Source organism: Aquila chrysaetos, chromosome 14, assembly GCF_900496995.4.
Source record: "Aquila chrysaetos chrysaetos chromosome 14, bAquChr1.4, whole genome shotgun sequence".
Taxonomy (NCBI): Eukaryota; Metazoa; Chordata; class Aves; order Accipitriformes; family Accipitridae; genus Aquila; species Aquila chrysaetos.
In genome coordinates, this window is record NC_044017.1 from 18,076,801 (window position 1) to 18,100,826 (window position 24,026).

General features: G+C 42.8%; 1 protein-coding gene across 9 annotated transcripts in view; it reads left to right on the forward strand.

Annotated features, from left to right (window-relative positions):
- KLF12 (Kruppel like factor 12) overlaps nucleotides 1–24,026 on the forward strand; it is a 252,339-nt gene that overhangs the window by 151,484 nt on the left and 76,829 nt on the right. For all 9 annotated transcript variants that reach the window (XM_030036334.2, XM_030036331.2, XM_041128670.1 and 6 more), the window contains 2 exons: nucleotides 3,091–3,628; nucleotides 19,154–19,289. In XM_030036334.2, the coding sequence (XP_029892194.1) occupies nucleotides 3,091–3,628; nucleotides 19,154–19,289 (674 nt within the window). The remainder of the gene's footprint in view (nucleotides 1–3,090; nucleotides 3,629–19,153; nucleotides 19,290–24,026) is intronic.

Consider the following 24,026-nt stretch of genomic DNA (forward strand, 5'->3'; position numbering starts at 1 on the left):
GTGGATGCAATATAAGAAATGTACAGTACAAAAGTAAATGCAGAAGAGCTATTAAAAGAGAAAGTGATTTCTATGATAGACTGTAGTTACATGTTACTTTTTTCCTTTTTTTTTTAATTCCCAAAAGACTAGGTGTAATTACGATAGTAAAACAAAGACCTGTTCTTAGCACAGTCTAGAAAAATCTGTAAGTCATGACCTGTGTTTTGTCTCAAAGACAATTGACTCTATCCATGGAAACAAGTACTTTGTGTGGCATCAGCTACGTAAGGGTTTGGGATTCTTCCTTACTCTTCCTGTAAGGGGCCTGATGCTGCTTGCTGCAAAGGCAGGTGGGACTTCGGGGCAGACTGCACTCTGTTTGGTGATGGACTGCTTTTGAGGTCCGCGTGGATCCCTTGTGTCCAGTCCCAGAAGTATTCCCGAAGTCAGAAGACTCCTTTGGAGCAGTCTGACATGCATACACTGGGTACATCAAGTTGCCGGTGCCTTCAGAGCACTTCAGGGCGCTCTGAAGAGCAACGGAGGACAGCAACAGCGGGGTAATCCATCCTTCAGCTCACAGAGTAACAAGTTGTGCTGCTGAGGCAGGTGGCGTAGAGTCAACCTGAAATCTGCCTCTGGCACCCAGGCGAAGCCTGAAGAACGTCAACAGGGAGGATTTCCTCCGTGGCACATTGATCTGCCTTGTGGATGGAGCTGGCGGTTTGTACTGCTTCTAGATGACCCTTGCCCAGCCATGTGCACAAGGGGATCCCTCATCTCCCTTGTACGTGAGTTGATCCCATTTATCCCCCTTCTCTCAAACGTAGGATAGAAGATGTTGCCTTTGGCCTTATGAAGATGTGGGTATGGCCTGTGCAGGGTGTCCCTCTCCATCTTGCCTTCACTCTACGACCGATCTGTTTAGTTCAGCAGAACCAGTCTGTTTGCCCATTGCATATATAAGACTTGTAAAGATTTGACAAATGAACTACTTGTGCCATCTATGTTTTTGGTTTTGTCTTTATACGGCACATATGGTATGCCTAATGTGGAATCTCAGTACTGACAATAGCCAGGATAAGGTGTTTCAGGGAAGTTACCAGGAATCATCACTGGGCAATTACAGGTGGTTTTGCCACCTTGAGGAAGAGGTTTTTGTAACCTTGTCACTCTTAGCTGCTTATGCACTTTGAAAAGTAACCTGTTCTTCACTCTGTATTCTTTTTTAGCTGGAGGACTTCCCATGGTGTTTATAAGGGGATTTTTTTTGCTTTTGTTATTTGTATCACAGCAGAACAGCAGGGTCCAGGGGGCCAGATGAATTGGGGTCCCTTTGTTTCAAGTTGATTTGTGTATGAATAGAGGAAGAGACTTATGTTCCAGAGGTGTTCTTGCCTTCAAATAGGGGAAAATGTCAGATCTAAGAACCAGTCTAAATCAGCTGAATAGATGGGATCTACTAGAACATCTCATCTTTCAGCATGCCAGGGATAATATCCACTTAGGCTGTTATTATTACAATTTTTAATATTAGTGTTTCTATTTTCCTTTTGCAATAGAACTCCATTCTGTGATGAAATTTGGCTCTGTCTCAAAACCAGGAGGGTTCTCCATGAAAATATTTAACATAGCTGATTATAAAAATCCCAAAGTGAATTCATAGCTTGCTTGATTGTTAGCTTATTTAGAGTAGACAAACTAAAATATTTGTGGCTTAAATATTTCTGACTTAATATTTTTAGATACTTAGTAAATACTATAATCTAGAGATTGAGAGAATGCATTTAGAGCTGCTTAGGTACCATAAAAAGATTGCTTGTTAGATCTGTATATGGAATAATTGCTTTGGGTCAAGTGAGATTTGAAGTAGCTTGGCAAATGCTTTTTATTGAGGTTGGTTTTCTGTACTACAGCACATAAGCGCATGTGTGTGCCTGTAGAGAAGCTCTGCTGCAGTGCAGTGCCATGGAGGTGCTTAGCTGAGGAGCTGAGAGCTGTGCTTTGTCTACCAGGTTATTGATGGGCATTTCCTTCCTTGCTCTGCCTATTGAAAATTACTTGAAAAAACATTTTTAAAGAGTGGTTATTAATGAAGTACTGTCAAAAAGGAAAGATATATCTAATGAGCTTCTCCAGGGATCTATCTTTGGCCTAGCATTATTCAAAAATTCTATTAACCTCTTTGATGATGGAAATAAGGAATAAAAGTATAAAAATGGCAGTTGGCACCAGTCTAGAATAAATTTACACCAACCAGCTTTGAAAGAATTGGTCTAAAGAATAAAATTACTTTGCGAAGTCAGGAAAATTGTTCTTAATTAGTATGGAAAACAAATACAAAAATTTATAACAATGGGGCAGGCTATCTAATGTGCTAATTCAGAATAACGAATTGCTGTAGCCATTGCTGCCTGTAACAGGGCAACCATACAAACTGACCTGTAAGTTCATTAGCAGTAACCATGCAGAATGCAAGAAGTCAAACATTGAACTGAAAGACTGTGTTTAGCATAAGGCTTCTGAAAACTGGTGTGGCCAAAACTGCAAAGAACACTGCAAAGAGCAAACAAGAGTGCTAAGGCTTGTTCTTTTAAAGCTGACCTATGATAGAAAGAAGTAAGATCTGCCTAGTCTAGAAGAAGGTAGACAAGTAGGGGGAAATTACAGTCTTCAAGCATGCAGAAAGTTTGAAAAACGGTGGTGATTGGTTTGTCTTCATGTCCATTGGAGATGACACAAGAGAGTAACGCTGTAGCTTAAAGCTAGATGTTGGGGATAAAATATCCTGTCAATATAAATAGTGAAGATATTAAAATTTTTGTCACTGATGACGTTGCATAGTGCAAAGAAACAGGGTGATTTTGTACAGTTAATCCTGCCACCTTCTAAGAAATGGGAGTAGAACTTTTTTTTAATATTCTGTTGAAACTGAACATGTCTGTGATTTCTAGCATGATTTGTCATTTAAAATTGTGAGCTGACACAAGAACAGGAAACAAATCCCGTGGTTTTTATGACCAAGTTGTGTGATGTGTGTTAGCAACTGGGTGTGCAAGTCATCTTTAGTCACATATGTAACTATGTCCCTTTGTCCTTCCTCAACAGTCTCCAAACGTCCACAACTACCCAGATATGGAAGCTGTACCCTTGTTACTAAACAACATGAAGGCAGACCCCACGGAGGATTCATTATCTACAGACCATTTCCAAACACAGACTGAACCAGTGGACTTGTCAATAAACAAAGCCAGGTCGTCCCCTACAGCAGCTTCATCTTCACCAGTTTCCATGACAGCATCAGCCTCCTCCCCTTCTTCTACTTCTACTTCTTCTAGTCGGCCAGCTTCATCACCCACAGTAATAACATCGGTATCCTCAGCGGCATCTGTACCATCAGTATTAACTCCAGGTCCTCTTGTGGCCTCTGCATCTGGTGTTGGAGGCCAGCAGTTTTTGCACATTATCCATCCAGTACCACCTTCAAGCCCCATGAACTTGCAGTCCAACAAAATGAGTCACGTGCACCGTATCCCCGTGGTGGTACAGTCGGTACCTGTTGTCTATACAGCTGTGAGATCACCTGGGAATATGAACAACACTATAGTAGTACCACTGTTGGAGGATGGGAGAAGCCATGTCAAAGGTAAGGTGGAACCAGTTTTGTGCATCTGTGGCATCTCTAAAACCGGTCTTGTATGGGGAAAATGTAACAACGTTATAAAACTGTTAGCTTCCAAACTTGCTGTGTTGTTTGCTGAAAAGACATACAACTTGCACTATCGGGAGGAACCTTTAAAAGTCTTATCCCAGATACTCTTTAAAATAAATAAAATATTTTTATAAAGATTGAAGTCAGCAGTGGTGCTAGATGCTCAGACAACTCGTGGCAAGTTTTGTCCTGAGAGGAATAAATCCCCTCCCCAGCAGCTGGAGAAGGACAACAGAATAGCGACAATATATAAAACATCATAGATGAACATGGAAAACTCACCAGGTGATACAGATTTGGCAAGGGAAGGAATGTCAGAGAAATTGTTTCCATGCAAAGAGAAAGCAATCGCTGGGCTGTAGGAATGTGCGGAGGAAAGGCCTTTGGACCAAAGAGGGGTAGCAGATGCAGAGAGGTAGGTTTTATTAAGCTCAAGGAGTGGCAGTGCAATACTTTGAATTTGGTTTCTTCTTCCAGATTAAACAGCAGAAGGGAAGGAAACCACACGGAGTGTATATTTTGGGAATGAGTTTTGCAGACACAGGACCTGAGAGGCACATGGAGGTGTGAAGGGAGGAAGAAAGCATGCGCCAGAAGGACAGATACACTTGTGGAGAGGTGTCCAAAGAACACAGATAGGGGAGTTGGAGAGCAAGAAAAAATGAGAACATAACAGTTACTGAGGGAGCAAAAACTTGTTAGAGATGGTGACATGATGGGTGGAGGAAGAAAAGAGAAAACAGATGTGCCCAGATACTTTGAAGCATAGCTTTATAAAGAAGGCATTAGTGACAGAGATGGGAACATGAGGAAAGGAATGAAAGAGACTCATTTCAAGGTTCATGGTTTATCATGTGTGAGTGAATAAAATGTAGCTAATTTTCCCCTGAAATGAGGTCTATGTTCCTATGTCTCAACAGGCTTGGACCTAGGAAACGAGCTCACAGCTGATCTGGGTTTTGGTTTAAGCCTCAAAATGACAGTTTAAGAAGTTTTATTGCACTTCATACAGTGATGTAATTTTAGGACTTTGTACTGTTATGTCAAGAAATGATGAATGAAAGCAAAACTTTTCACCATGTTGTCTGGGAAAAAAAGAAAAAGGAAATTTTTAGTCTGCATTTTGATTTTGGAGCTTTGAGCGGCACCTGACCTTGAGCTCATCCAGAATTTTTCCTGTTTGTTTTCTTTTCAAAGGTGCTAGTTGGCTCTGGTAGTATTCTCCTCTATAGGAAGCACCTCCTCATCTTGTAAAACTGGAACTTTGCTACCCCAGTTTCGTCATCAAAATTCCAGAATTTAATGTGCCATAGAGATTTCAGCCCATGAGCTCCGGGTCTCCTGAGCTGCCCTGACAATATTGCCTTTGTGCTGTTATTGGCAGAGATCATTAACCAGCCCTGCAGCACCTATTAATGTACAGCTAAAGAAAAAGAAAGGGTTAAGCATTCTTTAATTTATTTTTTTTTCTCATCAGTTGTACCCATTTTGCTATCACTGATTCTTTTGATATAAATGTTCAGGTTAATTTGAATACATACAATAGAAGAATAATGGGCAACAATCCACTCTAGGTAGTCGTCTTTTCTCAGCTTTTGCTGGAGTGTGTTTTTCTTTCTTTAATGCAAAACAATACAAATAATAAAATGCAATGATACTGCACAAATTAACCGATTAAGTAAATTTCATATATGCGCAGACTAAGTTCCCTTCAGTGGTCAGCTCTCATGCTGAAAACAAGAAATAAACATAAACAGATGCTAACAGGACATTGCTGTCAAATTGAATTGGTTGCTAATCCTTTACCACCTGAAGGAGAAATGCAGGTTCGGAATCATCTAGAGTCACAACTTTCAACTTTTACATGAACATTGGTCATTTTCAGACACAAAAAAATACGCATGCTGAAACAAAGTTGATCCCCAGATAGCATTGGCAGCATTTGTCGCATAATCTCTGTGTTGTTGCTGCTTTGGTGCTAAATCAGAGACCATGTTGATGATCCAAGGGTGTTGTTGGGAAGCACTTAAAGTTATATTTTACATTAGCCTGTATCCAAGTCCTTTTCACTTGAATGACACTTGGGCACTTGCCTGAACAGAGATACTTCCTATGCTAAAATTAATGAAAATTGCATCAGACTTCAGTTCAGACCTCTCATGTTTTTCTAGATACAGGTACTTAGGGGAAAGATGCAAGAAACGGGTTATATAGAAAGGTTTTTTCCTTGTTATTCCCAGTTTTATTTTCCTCATGCTGAATTTTCCTCTTCCGTCCAGGTTTGACTAGAACCATTTCGTTTTTAATTCTATTGCAAAACCTTCTCAGGTCACCACCATCCCTCTAATCCTGACTACAGGCGTTTTGCTTGGGTGGCTTTCTGCTTCCCCTGATGCTTCCTAGTCCACCTTCCTCTCTCTCGGACAAAATTGTCTCCCGGCAGCTGCTTTTCTAGGCAGTTCAAGCAAATACTTCTTTCTTCATGTTCTGTTTGAATTCTCACTTCCCTCCAGCACAAGAAATCGCTACCTCTTCTGTTTCCCCCTCTTTTTTTATTTTTCCATTTTTTCTAGTCCTTCCCATCTTGCTGACTGTTCTTTGAATGCCAGTTTCAGCAGCTCTGCTTCATCTCTCCATCCTTATCTGTTAATATTTCTAACCCATACTGTCATCTCCTCCTCTGCTGCTGTGCATCCTTCTCTGTGGCATCATTCATCCTGGCGTTTTCCGTTGCACCTTCCTTCAGGAGAGTCTCAGATCTCCTTTTCTGCCTCCCAATGTGCTGCTCATTTCTGCTCTCTGTCCTGCCTCCTGTCTCCTATTTTTTACTTGCAAGGTTTCCCATTAAATCAAACCCTTTCTGCAGCATTGAAAACCAGATGGGTTTGCAGAGAATTAGCTCTTACATGTATAAGCTGCTGGCAGCATCCCATCAGGTCCTGTGCCACATGCTGTACCCCAAGGGGGACAACGGGAGCCTGGGGTATCATGCTACAAAAGCACCCTTCTGTCAGATTGATGCTTTTTGCAGGACAAAAACCTCTCGGTTCACCTAGTGTAAATCAAAATCAGGATCGAAGCATTTTTAGGAATCTATTAACAACACATAATTAGAAGGTAATCAGTGGACGATGTGTTCAGTATCGGTAATACAACACTAGCCATTTACAACGTCTTACCAAATTCCTATAAATTTCTAACACTGTTTGGTAATCCCACAACACTGACATAGGTGCACACACACACACTGTTATATGCAGACTCCCCTGCTGATCGTGGACCTTCCCCTCCTGACATCCCCCTGATGCACCTGCTGGGGAGGCGGCACCCCAGGGAGACCCCCAAAGTGGGGGTCTTGTGTGCTGCCCCCGCACTGCCAGCCCAGCTGTGCAAGTTGCCCCCTACAACCTAATCCTTACATTATTTCATATGCACAAAGTGTCGTAACGTGTTAGGGCCATTGGGGCACGGACGGGACGGGAGCCAGGCACAAGTCCCCGTGGGCACCGTGGGTCCCGGCTGCACCCTCTGCCACCCCCTACAATGTGGCAGAGATGAAGTTCACTCCCTTCAGTGGTCACCACTGTTGTCTTGCCATCCAAAGCCTTAAAAAGCGCTTGGAGATTTTTTTCTGCATGGAGTAGGTGGTGGCCACTAGACATTATTATACATTAAAGTATTCCAGAGCATTAAAATCCCATGAAAAACTCTTTCCTTGCCTTTTTTACTCCTGGTTCAGCAATGGTGAGGATTGCTAAAAGGTGTAATTAGAGGCACAGCAGGCAGCAGCACCTATAGATAAGGTTGCCTGATGGTTTCCGTTAAAACCCTGTCTTTAGTTGCTCAAAGTCTGTCTATATGCTAACCATTTAGGCTAACATTTTCCATGCTGCATGTCTGCCTCAGGCTATTTCTTTTTTCTTTTTTTTCTTTCTTTTTGAGGAAAGTTTCAAGAAAAAAAACTATTCCACTCTTCCTGAGACTGAGCGTAGAGAAAAAAATGTAGCATTTTCCATGTTGAAAAATTTATTCCAGCTTTTTTTGGTGAAAAGCTCTAGAACCTCTGTGGTGGTGTGCCACGAACCTCAAGTTTGGTTTGGACCATTGTCTTTTTTTTGTCTTTATAGGCAGTTGCAGAAACCAAGCCAAATTGGGAGATCTGAAAAAAATACGAAAAAAATAATGTGGCTGGGAGAAAGCATGGAGGAGGTTGGAAGGGGCGGGGCAGTGGGGAGAGGGGCAGGATGGAAGGGAAGGGGGAAGAAGAGGAGAGGTGGTGAGATGGCTATGGATGTGTGAACATGTTCAGGAGGAAAAGTGGGAAAGGGTTGGAGACAGAGTAAGGGGGAAGAAGCAAAAGGAGGGTAGAAAAGTGATCTGGGCAGGGTGAAGGGGAACAAGGAGAGGCTCGGAACAGACAGGAGCAAAAGGGCCTGCCCTGGCAGCATCACGTTCCCCTACGAACTCTGATCCTATTAGCCTGAGTCTTTCCACTGCTTTGCTTTCAGAAGATATCCTTGAATACTACTGGCAAATCATGTCCCTCTAGCAGCAGATTTTGCCAAAGATAATATCCTTAAAAATTGTTTTCTGTAGTTCGGAAGAGTTATTCCATTAATTGAAGGGCCTTTTAGAAGCTCCCTCCTGATAATGGTGCACCAAGGCCCTGTGCAACTTTGGTATTTCTGGGGTTTGGGGTTCAAGTTTTTGGGTTCTCGCTCTTAAGGGTTTAAAGTTTTCGGAAGACACAACCACTTGCAAATTCCGGTAGTCAGAACATTATAAATTTAAATCTGCTGACTGAACTTCATCTGTTTCCCATGTATGTAAACATCTGTAATGACATTGGCGTGGACTATTTTTATGATACTATGTCTGTGTATAGACCTAGCAGAAACACACAGATTGTGTCTTTTCACAGTTTACACATGCCATATTCCTCACTGTGGAGACATTAATAAGGAGTAAAGGCAGTACCTTTTGCTACAGATTTTTCTGCGACTTAGAATGGGTGATACCACTAGATTACATTATCCACTGCCCTTGTTTTTTTTTTTTAAAGTATAGCCTGTTATTTCTGCCTACTGTAAAGTTTATTCCACAAAAGTAAATGCAATTTGTAGCACAAAGCGAGAAATTTAGAGAACCGTTCCATATGTTTAAAGGTCAGATTATATGGTCTCTTTGTATAAGTTATGCTATGGAAGAGACTCTTAATTAAAACCAGTAGTGTTGCCTTTTTTATTTCATGTGAAGCGATTATCCTTTCTACATTTTAGTAGATGGTTATTTTGGATTTGAGTTGTATTGAGGTGGAGAGTTTCTACTTTAGCTATAATTTTTTTATTGTTACGCACAAAAATCTTTTGCAGCTGTATGTACTCCAACCTGTCCCACCTCCACCCTCCAGTCCCCCAAAGTGTTGAATCTCTGTCCCCATTTGCTTGGTTTGTCTGGAAGAAGTATTAGTGGTTCTTGGAAAAGAGAAGCAGGTTGGCAATGCCTAGCCAGGAGGAGGAAAGGCTTGCGTTCAGGGTGGGACCTGTGTTACTGGAGATGGTGCATATATTTAAGAACTAGAGAAAATAGTAATTCTTGCCAGAATGGAGAGTTAAAACACAGGTTACAAGATATGCTGTGGTATTTGAAATTGAGAAGGAGGTTGCTTGAAGACAAAATAGCTTGGGTTAACTGTGGGGAGTCCTATAAACAGTGTTCTACTTAAATCTCCAGAAAAGTCGTATTTCTGGTGACTCACTAGTGACATGCTTAGGTTTTTCCACTATAGAAGCACATGCTCTTTTAAGATTTATCAACAGTGGATTTAACATCATGTATGTTTTTTAACTAGGAGCTGGTTTGGGGAGGGTAATGAGGTAGATGTGTATTCCAACTTTATTTGTGAAGCCTAGCAATAAGGAGGATGAGGAAGTCCTTTTTGACATATCCTGAGTCCGTGCACCTTTTGGAAGCTGTTAATTCCTTGTCTTCTACGCCAAGAATGCCTCTGGTCCTTCAGCTCTGTACCCTCACCAGGGCTGAGGTTTGATCTAGTTGCCTTTATCCCACAAATTTGGATCCAGCAGAAACACATGCATAAAACTTATCATTTATTTTATCTCTGCCTTGGGTTTTATTGTGCCTTGGACCAACCTGCTGAAAACTTTCTGGTGTCTAAAATCTCTCTAGTCTGTTACAGTGTGTAAGTTGCAATCTGCTACCATTTTGTAGTGGCTTTGCAATATTTTATTTAATATTAAATATATTCTGCCTTTATTGTTTTCCCTGTTTACTTTTGGTGATAGAGTACTTGTATATTGGATGCTCAGTGAGATATAAATCTCAGTAGTCTCAGCAGTTTGTTTTTTGTGTAGATGACGTCTCATGGCATTCAAATACCTTAGAAAGAGAAAAGTCCTTTGCTTAACAAAATGGTGTTGTATGTTTTATGTATACAACCCAATGACAGAGATGCTTAAATATATGCATATATTACATTCATGCAATCACTCTCACCCCTGTATTTCTCCACACAGCTATTCTTTTACAGGTTTATGGCAAATTATTTGACTGGTGAAATGATTTTAAATATTGCCTTTGATTGGATCATAGCAATTAATATTCTCTGGTAGATTAGTTACACTGTGCATTCAGTGCCAACTCCCATTCTCTGTGAACCATAGCCATGCTGGGTGCAGTTAACTGCTCTAGCCATATAGTCCCATAAAATCTCAATAAAATCTGAAAACTGTGGAGTATGGGTAATCTTGCTATAAATTGTAATAAAAATTACCCCTGTAAGACTCTATATTCTGACAATTATGTTCATGGATACTGCTGCTTTGTACATAAAGTTTTATGAAATAAATCGACCAATTCTGCTGCCCCGACCAGGCACCAAGCTGTTTTGATTCAAAATCTGATAGGTGCGCTCAGAGCATTTTCCAATGCATAAAGCGCTTATAATGAACCTTAAATAGGAAGAAAAATGCCATATATGTGCTTCATATAGTATGGACCAGCTTAGGAGGAGAAAATCATGAGTACCATCATTCCTGTGCATTTTGTTAGGTCCATAAAGCCAGGATTTGGTTTCCTAAAACACGTTAAGTAAACCTGAGTATAACACTTAATCTGTGAGGGCATAATTTCAAATAGCTCCTGTACATCTGCGTCTGGAAGTGTTGCTTCCACTGTTAAAAACATGCAGCGGTCTCTCTGATGTTCTCCTTTGATGTTCTCCTGCTGGGGAAATCCATGCTGGGCTCCTGTTCTCTAAAAAAACTGCCAAGGAGGAGGATGTTCAGTTGCTTCAGATAGCAAGCTACGGTGTGAGGTTGGGCTTGCACAGTTGTAAAACCTGTTTTCCAAGAGTAATGGAGAAGGATGAAGATGAATCGGTCCCTCTACTTGGCATTTGATCCACCCAGATGCATTTTTTTTATCAGAGGTATATGAAACAGTGGCAGTTTAAGAAAGAGCAAAAGAAGTCTGTGTTGGACAGCAGTTTTCTTCTTGGAATATTTCCGGTACCGAACTATGCCATATGCCAAAAGTACAGACCAAAGTTATGGTTTAGACACTACAGTATTCATAACTGTTGGCAGATTATTGGTTTTAATGGTGATTACCATGTCCCCGTGTGAATTACTTCTCTTCCAAATTTGCCCACTAGGGTCCTGAGGCCAAAAATCATTTTCTTCAGCGTCGCTGCTAGGGACCGAGGCACCTCGTTGGCATTAAGCAAATAGTGGCAGGCAGGGAGAGAGTGGGAGCAAGTGAGGTTGCGCAGTGCTGTTGCCATTGTCCCATCTTCAGGCACTTACTGAGATTCCCCCGGACACTTTTGCTCCTTTCCCAGAACACAAAGTCATGACAGAGTTGCATGGCAAAGGCTGCTCCCCTCCTCTTCCCAGCAAGGAACGGGTCCACAGTGGCTCAAGGGAGCACCGAGCCACTTTCCTCTTCCAGGGCTGGTGCCCCAGCACCCAGCAAGAGGAGGGAGGTGGGCTCACACTGCTGAATTCTCCATGCAGTCCATGGAGGCAAGGTGGGCTCAGCACCCTGAAGGCACCCATCTCCCTCTGCTGGCTGTATGGAAGGGTTGGGGTGGTTGTATTTGCAATGCAGGTGCCTGAGGGCAGGAGGAGAGAGAGGCTCTTCCCTCCCCTCCCACTGCCACGCAGCTCCTGAGGTCCAGGGCTCCAAGGGAGGATGGGGGCTGATGGAAACGTCCTGTTAGGTGCTGTTGCGTCATGAGATCATTGCAAGTGGCAGATTATTATTATTAGGTTCAAACTACTTCTTCCGCAGTGTTTCTGACACTGCCAGATTAATAGCGTATTGTGCTAAATCATGAGTGCCATAAAATTATCTTAACCGTATTTTCCAATACCATCCTTATAGGAGTTTGGCAGCAAATGTCACTTTGTTACTTCAGTCCTTCATGCTCTGCAGACACACAACCTGTGTAACAGCAGTACTAATGAGATTCTTGTAAATGTTAATTTTGGGGTGTGGGATAGTATTTGATTTTCCATTCCAAAGGGAGGTAAGTGCAAAGCAACCATTGCTTACAGCTAATCTTCTTTTACCTGCTATATGCCAGCATACACTGGAAGCAACTGGAGAGGAGTTTCTGAGAAAGACATTTGGCAACAGCAAACATGACTCTTTTCAGCTTGTTTGAGGTACCTCACATTTCTGCATAATTTAAACTTCCATTGCAATAAAAACCTCTGGCTATGTTTGCGAGAGCAAACACGTCACCCAGGCGTGGATCAGAACCAGCAAGGCCAGAGGGGCCTCCCCACCGTCCAGGCTGACGTCTCTCCTAGCGCAGGTCTTGGCGTTACTCTCCCTGCTGCAGACCTGTGCAACCCTGCTTGTGGCTGGCAAGTCTAGTGGGTGGATGTCAGGGCCACTTGGAAATCCCATAATGAGCAATCATTCTGATTAGTGGGTTGAGTAGTAGGCGTCCTTCAGAGAAAGCAGGGTGGGAAGTTTAATAGGTGAAACAGAAGCGAATGGTCTCCGAATTTGGAAATCCTTTCAAAAAGCAGAAATAGATTTTTAATTATTTTAAGAGAGCAACTAAGTGTAATTCAGTTTTTATTAAGTTGTGGTGTATCAACAGGCCTACATGCATGTATGTTTACAAAGTTATTAGCAGAGCAGTTAATTTAATGCAGAAAACTGAGGTATTAAGATAAAATGAGCCAGAGGCTTCAATATTTCAGGATGCTGAAATTTTCTCTCTCTGCATTCACACCAGCAAGGATCATCTCATAATGAGTCATTTCGGCATTAGTTAATACTACGTGGCTTAGCTATAAAGAGAGGCAAAACTCCTGATGGTTACTTAGTTTTCTCCTGCTCTTAAATATTTAATTCATCTTTAACCCAAGGGGCTCAGATTTGCCTTTAAATCAAAGATAGTGTGTAGATGTGAAACTACGTCTAGTGGGTCTTTGTGAGCCTACTGAGGGGATGAGTTTTCATCCCTTTCACTCACAGGGAATTCGACTGGACAAAAAAAAATCAGGTTGAGTAAGTGGTGATAGCAGTATGTTAATGTATGACCCTTTTCACCCCTGAGAGGGCCCAGATTCAGGCCACCTACTACAGACATCCAACTGCAGGATTTTTGGCAGTGCTTGGCCTTGCCTGACCAGGTCAGAGCACTTGAGCTGCGTATCCCTAAATAATGGCTGGAAAGAAATGAAGTGATTAAGATATAGTTGGGTGGAGCCTGAATATGACAGACGGGAGACAGCATTTACCCAACAGCCTAGTAACCCCAGCACTTGTGTGAGAAGTGACGGGTGGTGTGCTGGGCTCTCGTCAGCCTGGAGAGATTTAAATCCGCAGTCGCCCCTTCCCAAGAGATGCCCCCATGCAGACAGGAGCACAAGTTCAGGGAGTGGAGAAGGAGAAAAATACCCTGATGGTGTGGCCCTGAGCTCAGGTTATTCCCCTGGGAAGGTGGGGGCTGTGTCCTGTCCCAAGGGGTTCATCTGCCCTTAGCAGGCTGGATCCTTCCTGGAGATTTTGCTTCCATGACATGGCTAATCCTGTACTATGTCCAAAATGACACAGCCATATGCCAGAAAGAAGAAATTCAATCAGTGCTCATTAGAAAGTTCCTGTGCAAGTTTAAATCTGTTCCAGCCTTGTAGAAGGGACAGTTTTGTCCTGAGAAACAGGATCAGCTATTGTCTGGCCCCCCCAGCCAGTATAAATTTTAAAGCCAAGAAGCTGTTTAGTTCGATAGAAATAGAAGCAAGCTTATATCTGATCCAGATCAGATTTTTTCCTACTGGAAACTGACAGTTGGCAGATACAATATTAATGACGATGGTAGACCAAGTTCTAGAGTATTTACAGGCTGGTATGCATCTTACATGAGACCCATTTGCATGTCTTACCTTAAAACAAATGCAGAGAGTGAATTTGCTCATACCGCTGAAAGGGAAACTCCTTTTTGGTACAGTTTGGCAAAGGGGACGTTGAGAAGTGATTGCATATATGTACATGCATCAAGAGCAATTCTCTGTACTTTCTTTAGCAAAAAGGATCACCGTTTCTCGAGGCTAACAAGGATAGAAAGCGACATGGCCACTTGCAGCCTTCAGCACTTGCAGAGGTTCTTAAATAACTCCCCTGGCTCACCAGTCTTTTCAGCATGGAGTGCTAACAGCTTGCTTCTGTGGCTCCTGTGCACTCTTTCAATGACACCTTTGTCCCACGAAAGCAGTCTCAACTCTTTTCTTTTTGCTTGCCTTGCCTTAGCCTCATTCACACCTCACAAAACCACCGGATAGCTCTGTTGGACAAATCTTGCCTTTCAAGAGGAGTAGCAAGGGCAAGAAAACCAGCTCATTTTTATGGCCTGAGCTTTATTAATTAAATGTGTCTGCCTGTGATCAGGAGGACTTGATTCAGTGACCCAGCTGGGTCCCTTCTGTACCGGTAGTCTTAAGTTCAAGGAAAAGCTTGGTCATCAGAGCAAGGTATAGCACAAAGTGAGGTTAAAATGCACTGGCATGTTTTGTGGGCTCTTCTCCACCTTGCTTGCCAGTCACTTTCCATTGCTCACTTGTCCTCCACCTTTTTCAACTTATTTGCTAAATTATCTCTTGCCTGCATCTCTTCATTCTTTCCAGTTTGATGTTCATTAGGCCAGTAATTACTCTTAATTCAGTGTTTATGAGCTGCCGCTGGTATTTATAAACCTTGGTGCCAGCAGTTCGACAGTTGTTCTTAGATGTCCAAGAGAAAGTCAAAGCTGTTGACGTAAGTAGGAGTCATGAACTCTGAATGTATAAAAATCCTGCGCTGCAGTTTGCACACTGTAGTGAGTGGTAAGGAGGAGATATCTGTTAGGCCTTCAGCCAGTTGGTTATTCACATGGCTCATTTGGGGGAGGAGAATAGCTTTAAAGTCTGTTTTTCCCTGCAGCAGCTGCAGCCGTGCTGATGAGAAAACAGGGCAGTTTACACCAGCTGGCAGCGGCAAAGCTTAGCCTCCTGGTTAGTCACCTTGGCTCTCCAGTGCCTCAGCCACCCAAGTCTGCAAGATGAGAAGAGGTCACAAATGGAGAGGGAGACAAAAAAGGATGTATATGTGGGCCAATATTAAAAAATAAGGGAATAATCCCTAGATCATTCTCTAATTTAATTATCATCTTTAGTTAGGTTCACTGCAAAAATATAACAAAAAATGTCCTTGAATTGCCCGCCTTTGAATTTGTCCACTGATACGTTTGTGTTCCTCGCCTTTTGTTCTCACCATGCTCATGTGTCGCAGTACCTCGTGATGTGCTCAGACGTTGGCGTCTGGTGGGGCAAACCATGCCCAGTGGGCCAAATGATCCCTAGGTGCAAAAGCACAACCCCATTGGCAACTTCGTGGCTATGTTAGGAGTATACAGAGTAGGATTTAGCTTGCCAAGCAGAAACAAAAAGAAAGTAATTGGGAGTTTTCATCCTAGCACATTCCTCTGGTAATCTAAAACCAACACTAAATATCATAGGAGTCTCAGTAGTATCTTAAGAGCTGGTAATCTGCAATAATAATGAAACAACGTGGCTTATAAAGAACAAAAGTATGTAGGATTTTTCATATACATTTATACTGTCTCTTTTTATGTAGGTGTATTCACGCTTAAGTGATCAAAATTGGTGTATAATAACTATTACAGACTGAATTATGTAACAACTTTTGTGATTTCAAGTTAGGCCTAGGTTTAAACGTTAAGAAAGTTTCTGAGCTAGCTACTTAAAACTTTTGCTGTAGTGCAAGTCAGATTAAGCCACAGTTAATACAAAGTATCGCATACATAGTTTCTTGTTACAATTTTAATTTTATTTACAAACATGAGCTTTCAGAAAAGCAGCGTGTATAGCAGCATTTAAATATCGGGCAGATACAAACATATAACTTCTTGTAACAAGATTGACTTTAAGAAAAACTGAAGTAATGAAGTAAGTAATAATAATCTCATACTTAAAGTTGCTTTTAAGAAGGAACATTAGGGAACAAGGCAGAAGTAGTACTTCTTTCCAGACAGTTGTCTGGGGCTAAATCAGTTGACTAGATGGTTCAGTTTCTCTTAAATCAAATACTAGATTTTCCCTAATGTTCAGGTACGCATTGAATACCATCACATGTAAGTGGCGATTTTAAGAAGTACAGTCAGAAACAATTAAATGTTTTGAACAATTTCTAAGTTGCTCTACATTTGTCTCATGCAGGCCGTTGTTCATTGTCAACAGTCTTTGCTTTGATAAGTAAAAGGTGTTTTCTTCACCATACATGAAGAAATAATAAGCAGTCCAAATGTAGCCAGTATTACTGAGGCACCTGAACTGTGCAAGTAGAAAGTCATACTGTGCATCTGTAAATGCACTGTGCTTCCAGAAGGGGTTGTCGCCTCAGCTTACTGAACATATTTTAATAGGGTTTTTTTTATGAAGTTCTTTAACATAAAAAAAAAAAATGCAGCTGAAGGGTAGTTATAATCACTCACTGTTCTTTTACTCAGAGGTGGTTCACAGCTAAGACATAAATTAAAATTTAAGACCAACTTTCCCTTGAGTCATCATTCATTTGGGGAGTGCTTTCTTTTCAAGAGCCCAGTTATCCATCAGTGCTACTGTTATGGCTGCACAGCTCCTGGAGTATCTACAGCCCTCCCATTTTTCAGTGTAACTTGGTCACTTTTTTAGAGTTAGTGAACATGGTAACATAAGAAACATGGAAAAATGGGAAATTTAACTGTGACTTTTGGAGCCGCTCTCTAGCTGTAGGCCCACTGAACTGTTCATGGTCTCTAAAGGGAGCCTGTCATACCTGTTGTCCAGGGCTGTGGTTAGCCAGAGTTGAGTAGGAAAGACAGCTACCTTTCTTGAAAAGCACATCACAAGACCCAGGGAGTGTCCTGTCTCTGACACTGCAATACAAGAAAGCACAAGCTAAGAAACTGCAGCAGTTAGGTCTTTAAATAAATAGCCTTGGATTCCCCTATTTCACCTGACCAAAGTAAACACATTTTTAAACAACTCTCTTCGCCCGTCTTTCTCCTTCCCGCTCCTTCCTTGCAGGGTCAGGCATCTCTCCAGCTTTGCTTTTTACTCCAGCTGCTTTCAGTGTCTCTCAGCACCTATTAATCCTACATGGTATTTCATGAGTGAGGAGGAATGCCTCTTTCTCTACATGACCTCTGAAGTTTGTCTCTGGGTCTGTCCCCTGACACAAGCAGCCCCCACGTCCTCTCGGGACTATCCCAGGTCACACTTGTGCCCCATAGTCCCCCCCACGCCCATCTCTGGCTTTCCTCCCCCTGCCCGTATGCGGGTTGTGCTTTCTTCCTTTTGGAGGGCAGCAGCCAGGATAAGAGGGAAGGCAGGTAGTCTACCTTTCTGCTCTCTTCTCCTTTCTTGTCTCTTTTTGGCACAAAATGTAACCCTGGTGCGTTGATGTTGGCCGGCTGCCAGACACCTGCCAGCCACTCTTGCACTCCCTCTCCTCAACAGGACAGGGGGAGAAAATAAGGTGGGAGAGCTCATGGGTCGGGATACAGACAGGGAGATCGCCTACCAATTACCATCACAGGCAAAACGGACTCAACGTGGGGAAAATTAATTTAATTTATTGCTAATTAAAAGTAGATTAGGATGGTGAGAACCACCCCCCCAAACGCGTTTTCCCAGGCTCAACTTCCCTCCTTCGTTCCCAGCTCCTCTCCCTCTCCCCCCCAGAGCAGCGCAGGCGGGTGGGGAATGGGGGTGGGGGTCCGTCCCTAACAGCTCCTCCCTGCCGCTCCTTCCTCCTCACGCTGTTCCCCTGCTCCGGCGTGGGTCCCCCCCGAGCTGCAGCTCCCCTCGGGAGAGCCCGATCCGCTGCGGTCTCTCCGTGGGCTGCAGGGGAATCTCTGCTCCACCGCGGAGCACCTCCTCCCCTCCTCCTCCTCTCCCTCGGTGCCTGCAGGGCTGTTTCTCACACGTTCTCCCTCTCTCTGCCCGTGTGACTTTTTTCGGCCCGTTTTTAAACCTGTTCTCCCCGGGGCACCCCGGCCTTGTCTGTGGGGCTGAGCGGTGCCCTGGGGTGGGCGGGTTGGAGCCGGCTGGAACCGGCTGGAACCGGCTGTGTCCGGCACGGGGCAGCCCCGGCTGCTCCTCGCAGGGGCCGCCCCGCCGCCAGCGCCTGGGCACCTGCACCGTTGCCATACAGCACGGATACTCTAAGCTGTGAACGGAAAAAACAATCCTGCAATTCCTGGTCTTCAGATGTTCGTAAGACCTGAGACTATGTGACTTTTCAAAAAAATCTGGCTAAGCCTACCTGACATCAGTCACCTGAAAGTTAGTTGCCTGGGTGAAGTGACGTGCAGCGGCTTTGCCACATGTAATTTGGAGGGAAGGTTCCCTCAGAGATTGACACCGGTGTTGAACTGAGTCAGAAATCAGGACAACTGGTTTTTTTCAGATGCCTGAATTTTAGTTGACTGGAGTGACGTGTCCCAGCCTGGTATCTCATGGTGAACACTCAGAATCAAAGATTGCTCCTGAAATTTTGCTGTAAAATTTACTCTCGAGTGTGCTGTGTTGTACAAAGCAGATGTAGCCCTTTCTCCTCACTTTCTGAAGACAGGCAGAGTAAGTAACTTGAGGGTGAACAGAGTTTTTGACGGATATTATATATGCAGTTTTATTTCAGGTCCGCCAAATGCATTGGTGTAGCCTCTGTGCATTTGCACGCCTGCATGCCGCTGGAAATGCTTGCGCCTAGCTGTAACACCGCTAGGTGACTTTGCCAATCCGTCACCTGGTTTGGGAAGCTCAGCACAAGCGGTGCCATGCAGCCCGAGCAAGTGGATGTGTTGTGTGCCCTGATGTTGGTCTGGGATGAGATTAATTTCAGCACGCTCATATTAATCCATTATATGTCTCTTTCCAGCACAAATGGACCCCCGAGGCCTATCTCCCAGACAAATTAAAAGTGACAGTGATGATGACGACCTGCCAAATGTGACCTTAGATAGCGTTAATGAAACTGGATCTACAGCGCTCTCCATAGCCAGAGCAGTACAAGAGTAAGTATCACATTCCCAGAGCGAGATGAGTGTTGCCGAGGTGTCCGTGGACCGTTGGAGGCACCGGCCCTCGGCGGCACCGCAGGGGTGTCCCACCAGCTGCGGGCCGGCACACCTGCCAGCATCTCTTCTGTGTAGCTTTGTTCCCTTTAGGAAGAGATGGCTGTATCTCTCGTCTCTCTCTGATTCTCTTTTCCTTTCTTTCTCTCTGCCCCCATTATTAGGTAAAGTTTCAAACTGAAATTGTTTCTTCCCCTTTATTTACTTGCAAAGCTTGGAGTGTTTTTATATCCTCTCTAAAGGGAGACCAGGTTAGACTTTCACTCAAAAACCATGAAATTTTTTCTTGACTGACAGCAGCATCAAGAAGTTCATCCTAGTTGCTGTCAAATAGGAACTACCTACATTTCTCCTGAAGGACAGTGTCATTGAAAGGAAATGAGTAAGGGGCTTTGAACAGTTTTTCCACTGCTGTTATTTTTCTGTGTACTTGTACTCACTAGACAGACAAATAAGTTCTTAATTTAATGTCTGTATTGCTTGTTTGGAAAAAAAAAAGGTACAGTTTATCATGAACATTAGCAATTCTGTAGATGCATGAGCTTGCTCAGTCACTGTAGCAGCTGGAAGGGAACCAACTGTGAGGTAAATAAGTATTAATATCCCCATTTTATAGGTGAGGAAAATGAGGTTATGCGTAAAGGTCACCCTGTAGGTCTGAAGCAGAGCTGGAAATAGAACTAGAGCCTCCAGGCACTGAAGCCTGTGCTAGACCCACAAAACAACACATTACTTTATCTGAGAGGTTCAAAATATGGGCATTCTGGACATTATTAAATAGGAAGGGATATAATAAAAGCCATTAGACATTGTTATTATATAATTTATTATAGCTGCATTTTAAACGCCTTAACATGGTATCTAAAAGTACTTAATGTTTTGCTTTGTTTTTCTGGCCACCAATAGCCAAAGGCACTGATGTTTCTAAGCCGTGTTGGAGGAGGAACTACTTTTTTTGTGTTTTCACCAGACATCTGCTAATTCATCTTCTAGTCAAGCACAGTAACTGTGATCCTCAAACCTATATTCCCCTTAAGCAGAGAGGGAGGTCTTTATAGGCAAGGCAAGGCGTTGGCTCTCGCTGTAATTAGCATGGTTCCCTTCTGACGGTGATAAAGGAAGGGAAGGTTTCTTCACCAGTGACACTATGGCTTGATAGACAGTCCTCGCACATATTTTGAATTCGCTAGTTACAACACCAGGCCCTGAAATGCGAAGTATTTTTTTCTCTGTTTATAGCACACATAATAAGCCTGAAAAATAAAACAACCTGTCATGATTTTGCACTAAATAGTTCTGTCTAATTAATGAAAAGAGGAAGCATGGGTCGCTAGCAAATACTTCTAATATATAACTGGCGGGCAGATACTGTTCTCTGTGATTGATATTGCTTGAACACTAAGAGAATTGGTCAAACCATGAAAAGCTTTTTTAGATTTTCCACAGTGCATTCCACAGTTTGTGAAGGTAAATGTGTTGAATATTACTTGGCTGGCTCTGGAGCTTAAGAATTAAATTAAGAAATTTAATAATATAACATCAACTCATCCTTGTTACAGGTTTTATTTAAACAGTAATCTGTTAGTTTATTTCAAAAGCCCCATTAGGAAAACCTAATTTGACTGTGATCTGCAATTTGTCGTCGTCTTTACTTCATTCTCAGTCACAGATGCAACACATACAGCTGCAGAGCTGAAAAGAGACATTAGCACATTATACTGACTTCACTCAATCCATTTCTTTCTCAGTCTATAACATAGTGCCTTACAGGGAGGCTCTATTCTGAATTTAGGCATCTAACATGTACCTTAATATTAGACATTTAGCAAAGCAGTCCACTGAAAATAAAAGCCTGCATTCTACGTACCCTCGTTGGAGAGAGGAAGGTGCCTTTGAAGCCTTCCAAAGGGAGATCCTGTGTGCTCAATTTCAGCATCTAAACTTAGCAAACAGGAACTTCCTCTGAGGATGTGGAAAGGCACCTACTGTTCTGCTGAATAACCGGGCAGCATAGGGGCATGCATAGAAAGGCTGCTTCAGTAGGCAGTAAAGTGTAGGTCTAAGCTCAGTGCCTAAGTGAGGCAGGCTGGACCTCAGAGTCTAGAAGACTGTCCCACAGAGTGTGTTCTTTCTTATGTGAGCTTGTAAGCTCGCTCTTATGAATAGTTATACAGCTAACAACAAAAAATAACTTTTTGCATATACTGGCTGGGAAGTACAGCATGGCACCTCCAAAGAGATGGCAGCATCCTTTCCTTCAGTACCAGATTGCTGTTGTGCAATCTTGTCTTTGTTAAACAAAATACCAAGACTAGTTTGTAGATGGTGGTGGCAGGTGCAAGACAACAGTTGACCTTTTTCTGGTTGGGTTTCAGACATGTTTTAGATTATCCTGCATAAGGATTATAAATATATATATGTATGTATATATATTTGCCTATTGCCACCTATTCTTCAGGAGCAACGGGATTTCAAATACCCTGTCGTGGATATTTGCTTTGGGTGGGTCCTGTGCAGCCCCTCACACAATATGTAGGGCTGTGGGGGATTGCCTTGGTGAGGCTCCTGACTTTCCCTGTGTGCTGTCTGTGGGGTTCAGGATTTGTCTTGCCTAGTTAGACATCTGCAATGTAGGTATCTGCATCCGAGCTAGTTATCTCGCCTCCCTGAATGTCGGCCGGAGAGCAGTTGGCGTGTCCAGGCGGTAATTCTTTTGACCTATTGTAGCTGTCTAATTTAGGGAGAGAGAGAGACTCAAGCCCATGAGTGCTCGTTCCTCTCCATTGACTGCAGGCGATGCAGACAGCTGCCTGGGACACACGTGTCAGCACTGCAGATCTCTGGTGTGAGGTGAGGGTATGGCAATCCACGCTGCCTGACTGGGGAGTCAGCGTGCCAGAAACTGGGAGTGACCAGACGATACTGAATGCTCCAGCATCTTCCCTTGGATCTAAATCTGCAATGCCAAGGTTTTAACCACAAGCTGAAGGAAGTAACTAGTCAGTGTTTGGGGGGGAACCGTTGTTTTAATAACAGCCATTTTTAAGCTTGTTGTCTTGGAAATTACCCTTATGTGGCTGGGTCACAGGACAGTTTGGAATACCTGTATGAAAGCTTTGCTTTTCATGTCCTCTAAAACTGGAAGGCATCTGCCTGTGTTGCTGCTTTGTTTCAGGTCCACTATACTTTCAGAGGAAAAAAATTCTTACCAGTAAAAATTGCGACAATCAGACACTAAAAGCCACGTGTTTGGCATTAGTTCCTATTTACTTAAACAGAATGTGATTTGCTTGCATATTTGTAAAATAACCAAGTATGACTATTTTTTCTCAGGGAAATTGCCTTCTTGCTGCTAGCTTTGTATTGGCTGAGCTTCCAGACTTCTCAGTAGTTCTTTTGTAATGACTTCATAGTCCTTCTTCAGTTCAGCAAACCCAATCAATAATGTAAAGTTATAGATAAACAAAGTCATTATTTCAAGCAGGGTACTTTGGTGAAATTTCTTTATGTGACAGTGCTGCTTTATGGCAGTTGCTATGCCTTACCATAATACAGACTAAGAATAATTTATTAATTTCAGATAATATGCTCTGGCTGATAATACATATTGCAGCAGTATGTAGATTTCAGTGGGCTTTGCATTGTAAGCAGCATTTCATCCTTTTTGTAGCGTGTTTTACAAACTCATTTTGACATGTAGCTCTCTAACAAAGAGCAGATTTGCTTTTATACGCCTGACACCACTGATGCTTATTACACAACAAGAATAGCATCATATATTCAGGGTCAAATCTCAGATACACTCTAGAAATCTGTATGAAGCCAAGGGAAGAGAAGGCATTAGTCAAGCCCTGGAAGACCAGTAAAACTTTTTATGGGCCCCTCTCAGAGGCAACATGCTGTTCCCTCAGCCTGGCAGCCCTGATGCAGCGGGGCTCAGGAGCCATCTCCATGGTACGTAGTAATGCAAACCCTGAACAGGGCATTCATCTCCTTCTTTCCCTGCACACTTATTTTATGTTATTTTACAGCACGCAGCTCTCTCTCCCTGAACATGCACAACATAAGATCTCCTACTTGCAGAGGCTGAGGGCAGAAGCAGGAGAGGCAGAGGGTGATTTTTAGCATGAACTTTTGATCAGTGTATTGGTAAAAATCCAAAGATCCAGAAATTCCTCCTTCTGTCTCTAGCCGTTTTAATCCTTAGGGGTTGTAGGCAGAGGGAACCCCTTTGACGAAATAGTTTTTTCTTTCAAATCATGTCAAGGAAAAGATGGACTGTGCATATAAACTGATGATGGTCGCTTATTTTTCTGGGGTAATGGAGAGACAGAAAATTCAGAGAGGAAATCGTGAATACTTGTAGTTATAGCTGCGGTTAATTCATAGAAATGTGATTTGTCATTTGGATGTGACCATGGTGACCTTTAGAGTGAACTCTTCTTTGCGCTGAAGCTGGGTGCCACTGAGTGCTTGTATGAAAATGAGATTAGGGGCTTTGACCCTACTCCCATTCTCTTTGGCTGCATTATGTGATTGATACATTGATGCTAATGTGATCATCTTACTTTATTTTTAAATTGTGCTGGCTTTTATTGCAATACTGTGGAAGATAGTTCTGGATACTGCACTAGTGAAAAAGAAATTCCACAGCAGACAGACAACATAGCCACATTA